The sequence below is a fragment of the Sceloporus undulatus genome, chromosome 9, assembly GCF_019175285.1.
Source record: "Sceloporus undulatus isolate JIND9_A2432 ecotype Alabama chromosome 9, SceUnd_v1.1, whole genome shotgun sequence".
In the NCBI taxonomy this organism is placed as follows: domain Eukaryota; kingdom Metazoa; phylum Chordata; class Lepidosauria; order Squamata; family Phrynosomatidae; genus Sceloporus; species Sceloporus undulatus.
The window spans coordinates 11774494-11784959 of record NC_056530.1 but is presented as its reverse complement, the minus strand read 5'-3'; the positions used below and the strand labels follow the sequence as shown (position 1 = coordinate 11784959).

Here is a 10466-nt window from a genome sequence, read left to right as displayed (position 1 = left end):
AAAAGCTACTTTTTGAAGGTTTGGGGTTATTTATGTGTGTGTGTGTGTGTGTGAGTGTGTGTGTGTGTGTGTGTGTATTCAAAGCATAACAGCAGCTTTCTACCATGAAGCCCTGAGGCTCAAATTCTTGTTGTTTGTCATCACTTGTTTTTCACTTGCAAGATCTGTTATTTGCAGCTTGTAAATGGCTGTTTACAGCTCCCAGGTCCCACTTCCTTAGGAAATTTTAACAGCAAAGCTGGCGGCAACATTTGCAAATCTTTGCAAAAATGAGCTTGCACAGTGCCACTTCCCATCTCCTCCTGAAGCCGGTTTGGCTCTCTGAAGATGCCAGCCACAGATGTTGGTGAAACATCAGGAACGAGCTCTCCTAGAACATGGCCACATAGCCCGAAAAACCCACAAAATACTATGGAAAGCCTTCGACTTCACAGTGCAAAATATTTTCATTTGATCAAGGGTTTGGTACAGAGGATAGCCCTTCCAAGGTTTCATAGGAAAGTCGTTCCTGCCCCTTTATACCTGGAATATCCCAACCTTGATTTGGACCCTCCCTCCAGTGAATGTTGTTCAAGAACACCCAGTATATATATATACCATAGTCTTTGGGCACAACAATGAAATACAGGCACACTTGTCCACTGGTGTAGTTCCGAGGGTAGTTTGGAGACAGGACAACGCCATCTGATCCTGTATACTGTCCTCCACATGGTGCTGAAATGGAGGAAGATTAAAAAGAAAAAGAAAATCAGATAGTTGGAACATGTCCCTCCTCCTACTTCTATCCCTTTTCTTTCCAAAGAGTACTCCTTGTGCATTCTCTCAATGCTATACTGGCCCAGGGTTGCCATGTTGCAGTCTCTCATTATGGAAATACAGAACTCACTCTAAGCAGAGGTGGTGCACGATGCATATTTCATGAGGAACACTACTATTGACTACAGGGGAGAACACCTTAATGTGCAAGTTCCCCACCTGCCCTCCACTACCTTTTTGATCTCAATGGATGGTGTGCTCCATTAAATATTCTCAGCGATGTGAAGTATTGACTTGCAGGGCCTTGATGTGTACGCAAGTCAATTTTTGGGATGAGGTGGGATGTGGAGGACCACTTTTAAAGCCAGTCACTAGAATCCAATGTGAATTTTATTTCCTTTCATTGCTCAGAAAAACTGAGCCCAGTTTGCATTTTTTTCCTCCTCGTTCAGGATAAAAATATCTGACACAAATCCAAAGGCTTAAAGAAAACAAAACTGGAAAGGAAGCAAAACTGGCAGGCTTGTCCATCCAGACTGAGCGCTTCGAGGGCACAAGCATTTACAAATCTATTTTACTGTATATTGACATCCCACTCTTAAGCCTGCCAAGGTGGCTCTTGACACACGGAAACAAAAGGCACAGCTAAAATAAAGGTCTGGATATGAATGGTTTCCATTGTGCTACCATTTGTAAATTTTGTGTAGAGCGCTTAATAAAAAAACAAAACAAGCAAACAATTCTGCTCAAGGTGCTAAGATAAAATACAGTCGGTCCACTGTATCCACGGATTCTGCGTCCACAGATTCAACCATCGATGGTTTGAAAATATTAAAAAGAATCCCCAACGCAAACCTTGATTTGGCCTTTTATAGAAGGGGCACCATTTTGCGACACCATTGTACTACGCATTTTACTACGTTGCCATTTGACTATGCTCATTCATAGGGTCACCATGCACTGATGCTGCCTTGGTTGGAAATAACAGCCTTATGGCTTGAACCCTGCTTGTTAGTCTCAACCAAAGTAGACCCATTCTGTTGGAAGGAGAGGATGGAGAGTAACACACAGATGACTTCCACTGATTTAATGGGTCTACTCTAGCCAGGACTCACATCCATCTGTGTATCAATGCAACTAGATGGTCAATGTCATACTCAACTGCAACTTACCCGTACACACCGGCCGTGGTTTGTTCCACACAGGCTTTCCATCTCCCCCCATGATGCATGTCAAGGTAGATGCCCCTTCAATCATGTAGCCACTGTCACAATAGTAGGTGATAGTTGACCCGAGTTTCAACTCACTTCCAGCCCGGGTCCCATTCTTAATCATGCCGGGATCAAAGCAAGATTCTCTGGGGTTTTCTGCAACAAGGAAAACAATTGCCAGAATGTTAATTGCTCCCTCGCTGTGATCATCTCTCCATTGTTCTGCTAAGTGCTGAATGTACCTTTCAGAAGAAGAATGCTGGTAAAACAGCTAAAAATAGGGATGCGTGAGAAATTCACTTGGTCTAGGCTTTTGGTTTACTTTTTTAAAAAATGGATTTAGCCAACTCTGTACTTCCCTGACAAATGCACAACAGGGCAAGCCAGATATCCATATATCGCTGGCCTTTCCAACGTGCAGAAAATGCATTCAGGAACATTGACGCAATTAAAAAAACGGACCCAACAGTCTGCATTTCTAGCATGAGTGCAAACACTGTTTATTCAATGGGGACATCCATTAAAGTGTCCACTATCGCTTACAGCGCTGTGTAAATCTACAGTGCTATATAAGCATCCCCATGATGGACCTGGAAGCGGGTAAAGGATGTTCAAAGAAATTGATTTTTGGGGATATTTGGATAATGAAAAGGCTACTGAATAACTTCTGGTCTGCACATTAATTTCTATAGTATGGATTAGTTTGTGTTAGAATGTGCAAAAAATACATTTCTTAAACAGTCCTACTATTGAGCTTTGGGCCGTCTTCATCATTAATCTTTTGTTTAACTCAGGCAAGTTATTTGCAGGACGATTACATGGAGTTGTATCAAAACCGGTGTATTTCCCCCCATTCTGTTCTCTGTGTCTGGCATAGCATTTTCTCTTTCAAAGGGACACATCAGAGAATAAGCGCCATTGCAATAAACAAGACTTACATCTAGTAGACATGCATAGGGCTTCGCTGTCAGATGGTGCATTGTATTAAAACACTCCACAAATCTTGAATCCCAAAGTCTCCCTTTTATTTTCAATGTGCTTCTTATCTCCATGTGTGTATGTGAAATATAATTAGGAGCTTTGATTAATCCAGAGCTTTTGTCATTGAAACACATTGCTCATTGAAAGCCCGGGGCTTTTTTTTACTGTATTTTATTTTATTTGTGAGTGATACGGTCCAGGAACAATCAGAAAAATGTGCCTTGGAATTAGATTGTCATAGTTTCTTTTCTTCAAAGGAATAAAATAAATCTCCCCCTTTTCTTCTCAGAAGGCTCAAAACCTGTCCTGTTAGAGGACCCTCATTAGCTGTAAAAGATTGGGATTTATGCATTGTTAACTTCTGTGCAAGTTGCCTCCGCGCCATTAGTGACATTCATTCTGCTAGGCAACAGATGAAGGCAGATGCGCTTTGAGTATTGACAGTCTGAGAGGAGCTTCTGAAGCCTGCAAATGGAAACTGCCTCCCACAAAACCTTGTTACCCCTAAAGTAATTGTCTCCTCCAAGGCTTCTGAACTTCTAAACTGGTCGGGCCCAAGGGCATAAGCCAAAACCAATGATCTGATCCAAGGGAGAAAAGTTCTGAAGGCTCTCATTCTTGCCTGTGAGAATGAAATAAGGAACAATGTACATCCCTATGGAAAAAAAAAGAGGGTGGACCTCTTCAGGATTCTTCACCAGGGTGGTCTATAGGAAGACCTTTTGCAATGGATCCCTTAGCTTTGGGTTGTGTGACATGCCCCTCTCGCGCAGTCCTCATAAGATCTAAGCTAATAGCTCTCAGTGTTTGGTCCTTTATGTCAGATTTGTCAGCATGGTCAATGGTCACAGACTGTCAGAGATGAAGTCCAAAACATCTGGAGGACCAAAGATGGAGGACCTCTGCCATGCAAGAAAAATCCACACTACAGTGCAGTCTTATGTTGATACTACACCAGTTCCTACATCACTGGTGTTGGTGGTTGTATGTGTGTGCATGTATGTAGTTAGGGGGGAGTAGCCATCTCATAAGCATGCCTCCATGTGGCCAATCCATGTGGTCTAGATCTTTCAGCATCACTGTAGCAGAGCGAGAGAAACTCATGTGGTAGCTACTACCTACGGTAACGTCAGAAGGAGCTAAAGAGATGGCAATATGACCAACCGGAAAAGAGGACAGCCCTTTTGATAAACCCATTCCAAAGAAAGTTGGCTTGGAGGACATCAGATAGCAAGAAAGCCACCCCACGGACATTCAGAGGTCTCTCGTAAGCCCTTCCAATATCGTGCCTGTCTTTTTGTGTCGGCAGTATCAACTTCTAAAGAATATTATTACAGGGCCCTTTTCCCACACTGAAGAAAACTCTCACCCCTTCAGGCTTCCCATGACCGTTCTTGACTTTTTCTTGTTATTTTGAAGAGCCGGGGTGCCTTTCATCTCAGAAGCTGCTACAGCTTCAACTTGACACTCTGCCTCCCACCCAGCTGTCAGGCATCTTTGCCGTACCTCTTGATCTCTGGCTCTGTGCTTGTTTGGAGAAGAATAAAATAATACCATCTTGCACAACATCAGCTGCTGGGGAAAAGGGAGGGAAGGGGGGGTACTTCCCAGGCATCTTTTGTATTAACCTGGCTTGTGGTGTCTCCTTGAGGCCCTTTCCACCTTTCCGTTTCCCTTCCTCCATCTCAAAAATCAAGTCGGCCGATAGATGCAAAGCATGCTCTCTGCCTCACCTGCAGTGGCTGCCTTTTCTTTCATTTGGCCGCATCTTTATTCCACATCATTTCCTTAATGCCACTGCTCTACTTAGAGCTGCAACTTGAAATAAGGAACACATCTGAGGATTTCTCCTCCAGCGAAACATGAGGAATTTGGAAGGAAGGAGAGATCCAATAAGACTAACAAGTTTCTTAAGGTGGGAACACACACCCTATTTTTGCCTTAACTAAGCATTGCTTCAGCATGGTGCACTTTGGTATGGCATGTTGTAGCCTATGGTCAATACCCACAACTTGTGGGTGGACAGGGAGGACAACTATGGGGGGGGGAGAGGAATCAAGGGTGGGGAGACCTTTGCTTTGGTGCCACAACAAACTACAACTCCCGGAATTCCATAGCACTGAGCCATGGAAGTTAAAGTGGTATCCAACCAGATTATTTCTGCAGTGCGGATGTAGTCATAGCTGTGTTAGTCTGGGATAGAAGTATGTGAAAGTATCTTGTAGCACATTTGAGACTATCTGAAAGAAACAACCTGGTGGCATGAGCTTTTCCATCTGAGAAAGAAGACCAAGTCTTCAAAAGCTTAGGCGACAACTTCTTTCACTCATTTAGTCTTAGCTGTGCTCCCTGATCCTATTGCATTAGCAGATACAGGGCAGGTTGCATGATGCACACAGCCTTATTTACTAACTCATCACAACTCCTCAGCCTGCTCAATTTTGCCCCAATAAATGTTGCAATGAAGAACTAGTTGCAGCAGCATGCACAGAATAATACACGCAGAAGTGTGATGCCTGCTGGAATGTGTGGCTCAGGTTGGCTACTTCTCGGCCTGTTTACTTGGCCAGCAACTTGTACTGACAGCATGATGTCTGTGATTTATTGGAAGAAGCAGACTAGGTGAGACAGCCTGTCTGCCCACAACAAATAATCGATGAAGGGTGATGGCTCTGAGGTCAGTGGAGCAGTGAATTGACTCTGGAGTTTCAAGTTTGAAACTTCCAAACTTTAAAGAGCTATCCAAGGTACTGCACCTACACTGGGAAAGTGTGCCTCACTTTGTAGATCTCCTTTCCACAGCCGTACTAACATCAGAACCCCTCAGCCGTCACTGAAAATAACAACACTACTGCACCATCCCCAATGCGACATCCCTTCAAATATTTAACCATGGCTATCGTGTCTTCTCTTAACCTTCTCTACACCAGGCTAAACACCCCCAGCTCCCTAAGCTGCTCCTCAGAGGGCTTCATGGCTTCATGTTTTGGTCACCCTCCTCTGCACCGTTAGTGAATTTCAGAATGCATTTCACTAATGGTGCACTGGAGGAGATGCTCCAGCTTGTCTACATCCTTCTTGAATTGTGGTGCCCAGAATGGGATGCATTTGCTGAAACCAAAGCCAGCAAGAAGTAAATGACTTGCATATGAGTCCTGCAGCACCAGCCTACCCAAGAGGGGCCTGCAGTTCTCCCTTGCATATATGCCTTTCTGCTTTCTCTCCTCCTCTCTCCTTTATTCATTCCTCCCCTCCCTCTAGTTTTTGAACTTTCAGCTATTTGCAGTGCCCCCAACTCACTGGAAGTGTTTGCATGCATGGAGAAGTTAATGAGCAAGGTTAAATCCTCACTCCTTGGTTCCCAGGGGTGACACTCTGTGGGTGGCATATAGGCACGAATAACTCCATAGGTGTGTTCAAGAGAGTGATGGAAAGAAAGCAGGGATGGGGTGGAGAGGAGAGAAACGCTTCCCCCCTACTCTACACCACATAATAGCACTGACTTAATCAGGGCACATTTTGTTAAAAGTGGCATGCTTTGCCCAAGATGGGCAGGGAGGCAAATCCAAAGGCAAAGCCACCCGTTCTTAAAGAGAATCATTTAAGTTTTAATTGACTGTATGTGAATAATTCAACGCTAGGGTTTTGCTCACGTATTTTATAGCTAAGTGTGGAGATGGACTTAGAGAAGAGGAAGGAGGGGAGAGGCATCGTGGGAGCTCCTTGATGGATTTTAATAATCTTATGGGTCACTAGCCTTAGGTTTGCTGAGAGATTAGTTTATCCTAAGATAATCGCACCTGAATTCCCCTAAACCTTTGGTTTATTTGGTTTCATAGTGGATAGGGATGTAGATGTCGGTGAGACAGGGTGCCCCCGCCTATTGAGAGACTCTACAGGGAAAATGGTCAACTCCACAAGATTTTTCATATCTTGGGCTCCCCACTTTCTGGCTCAAATGAATTTTTCACAAACAAGTCCTACATGGTGAGAAATCAGGAAAAACCATGCAAGATGTCTCATAATCTCACCCACCTGGGAGAAAAGTTTTGAATCCGTTCATTCTTGCATGAAAGAATAAAACAAGTGAGGAACTTCATCCCTAGAAATGAAGCCAGAATTTTCAGGGGCAAAATGCCATGACATTTTGTCTAGCAGGAAAGATGAGGCTCTTATGAGACCTATTGCAGACAGGAACCCAAAACAACCACCACCACCATCATGTCCAAACTAGAAAAAGATCCACTGAATTGATGGAAATTAACCCCGTGCTGATTTATCATTCAACAATTTGTCAAGTTCAGTGGGGGTTACATTATACTACCCTTCTGTTTAATACTGACATTGAGCAACCAATTGCCTAGCTGGGGATGGCACCTGCTGTAATCCCAGTGAATCCCAATGGTACATTGAAGGCAACGAGGAATAGTTACACACCACTGAAAAATGTACAACAGTTACACTCGCAAAATGTTGAGTATGCAACGGTGAACTGAATACAGAGGTTATACCATGGCCAAAAAAGCACAACCACATGTGTAAGGGAGTGTACCTGTGTGTAAAACACCAAAAAGATGCCAGCCATGTGATTCAATGGGTCTACTGTAGTGGAGAGAAACCAACTGAATTCAGGCCATTGGCTGCTGCCCCATCCGACTATCCTGTTCCCTCTTGAAGATAGATGCAATACTCAGAAAAAGCTCAGGTGGATTTTCCATTTTCCTCTCGCAATGCAAAGTATTTATGGTAGCCTGATTTTGAGAAGTCTATTAAAGGTTTACTACTGTTAAAGGAGATGAAAACAGCTAGAGCTGGTTTGGTGATATGGATCAACACACTTGTATGCCATTTGGAAATTCTTTTTGGGAATGTCTGCATCATGATGAGTGCCTGCATTTCAGAAATTTGCAGTTGTACCATTGGATTTATTTACTGCAACGTTCAAAGTGTGAAACTGGGGTTGAAATTTATTGAACCAGTGTCAACAATGCAGAGTATGGACAAGGGCCTTCGTTAAACTAAGTCATCTTGCAAGTAACAGCATCTCTGTTGGATGGAAATCATAGTTCCATAGAAACACTGGGTATGTTTAAGCTTACTGGACCTAACACTAGTCCTTTATTGGGGTGGATAATCTAGTAAAGGGGGAGATACCTAGGGATCTCTGGCCAATAATTATAATCCTCCTTATCCCCTCCCAGTATCTTTTGGAAGAAGCCACAACAGCTAAACCGGCTGGAAAATCCCATGGGAAGCATGGGTGCAGAGGTAAAATCTGAAGCATTGGCCTTCCCCAATACACTCTGTCAAACAATGCATTCATGATGCATTCTGCTTTTCATAAACACACAAACACACACACAAAACTACAAATCCCAATAGCATTGAGCCATGGCATTTAAAGCTATGTCGAACTGCATTATTTCTAAAGTGCAAACGCAGCCCTTATTACTCTCCTAGCTTTGATTCTTCTGTGACTGCTCTGCCCTACCAGAGATTGGTTGACTTAGCGCTTATTGATTCTAAGCACCAAGCAACATAGACATTTGTTGTATTGCGGACGTAAATGTGGCCAAATGACATGCAGTAAAGAAGACTAGGATAAAGATCTGCAGAGTTTGGAAAAGGACAAAGATTTTGGACAAAACTCTCTAGAGCGCTCAACCAGCTTGGCCAGTGGCCATGTTCTCTGAGACATTCTGGGAATGGTAATCCTCCCAAACCAAAGTTTCCACAGCTTTGGAAAATTACATAGATGTAACAATGGCAACAATAAAGGCATCTTGAGGCCCACCTGTGTAATGGATCACAAATCCGGTATTGCTGACTGAGGCATCGCTCCGAAATGCCAGAAAGAGGTTATTGCTGCTGCTCTCGATTCTCTCTGGCAACTGGGTGTCATAGAAGCTGCCGATCAGGGGGCTGAGAGAGTTGGGTCCATCATAGATGTGCAAAAAATCGTATCCTGCTTCCAAGTTGAAGCTGCAGGAAACGAAGGAGAGAAACAGTGTTAAATTGTACCTCCCATTCATTAGTAGCCTTTCTATACAGATTTACACCAGAGCTTGGGAGCTGCACTTTGATGGATTACACCTACCAAAATATCCCAAGCAAACAATCCCAATCCCTGATGTGTAGGGCTGGACCATGAATACATTGAAAAGCTCCTACCCTGGGACTGCATCATATAAATCTTCACAGATATGCTTGGAGATGTGGCTTCATAGTGTGAATAACAAACTCAGAATGCGAATATTCACATAGTCATAGAATTACAGAATTGAAAGAGACCTCAAGGGCTATGCAGTCCAACCCCTTGCCATGCAGGAAGACACTATCAGAGCACCTCCAACAGTTGGTCATCTAGCCTCTGTTTAAAAACCTCCAAGGAATGAGACTCCACCACTTTCTAGGGGAATGTGTTTCACTGTCAAAACAGCTCTTAGGAAGTCCTTCCTAAAGTTGAGGTGGAATCTCTTTTCCTGTAGTTTGAATCCATTCCATCTAGCTAAAAAAGCCAACGTCTGAATGGCCCTGGAGTTACATGTATCAAGACCTTCTTTAGAAATACAGTGAGACCTTGTTATCCGCTGGGGTTTGGTTCCAGGATCCCCCGTGGATAACAAAATCCATGGATGCTCAAGTCCCGTTAAATATAATGGCAGAAAAAAAAAATGGTGTTCCTTATATATAATGGAAAATCAAGGTTTTCTATTTGGAATGTATACTTTTTTGGAATATTTTCAAGCCGTGGATGCATGAATCCGTGGATAAAAAATCCATGGATAAGAAGGGTCGACTATACTGGAGTACAAAAGTCTTATATCAGACTCTGTGAGGCATGGATAGGCTGCCCTTGAGTCATCCGAGCAGGAATAGAAACCGAAGAACTTACGTGTGAAACACCAAGGCAATGACATAGTCAGGAGAGACGGTCAGCTTCCAGTCACACTCCTTTCCAGGGGGGTAAGGCTCTGGGTAGTTTGGTGACAGGATCACCCCAGACGGTCCTGTAAGGATCCCACCACATGGAGCTATAAGAAAAAGAAAGCAGAGGTAGACTCGAGCCTTGTTTTTCAGCTATCCTCTCAGAAACACCTGAAAGGCACCTGTTTCCAGGACAGAAGGACATGCAGTATACTAATAAAATCACTTTAACCAAATATCTTTACAGATTCTTTCCTTCACTGCAGTTCCCCATGGATACCCAAGTCTGCTGGCAATGCAATTTCTCTTGTGCATGCTCTCTTTCAAATAGCATTATGTTAGCAGGTGTGCATACAGAGCCATTCTTGGTGGCTGATGAAGTTCTTATCCCCTAGAGTATGGGTAAGCAATAGATGGTCCAAAGGCACTCTCCTCTGCCCCGGAGTCCTCCACTGAAATCTGGCAACAAAATTATATTTAAAGTGCATTTTGTTTGCTGAAAACAAGGCATGGAGGTAGCACAGGCCCTGCACAGGAGTGGCAGATTAGAAGGAGACTTTTTCAAGCTCTAGGTATTGCATGGAGTATCAA

The 10466-nt window shown here is 43.5% G+C and overlaps 1 protein-coding gene across 1 annotated transcript in view; it reads right to left on the bottom strand.

Annotated features, from left to right (window-relative positions):
* The window catches only part of CSMD2 (CUB and Sushi multiple domains 2), a 456222-nt gene that overhangs the window by 85467 nt on the left and 360289 nt on the right, over nt 1-10466 (bottom strand). Inside the window, exons 28-31 of the mRNA XM_042440873.1 lie at nt 9844-9982; nt 8743-8930; nt 1929-2123; nt 598-714 (exon numbers count right to left, since the gene is read on the bottom strand). Coding sequence (XP_042296807.1) covers nt 598-714; nt 1929-2123; nt 8743-8930; nt 9844-9982 — 639 coding nt within the window. The remainder of the gene's footprint in view (nt 1-597; nt 715-1928; nt 2124-8742; nt 8931-9843; nt 9983-10466) is intronic.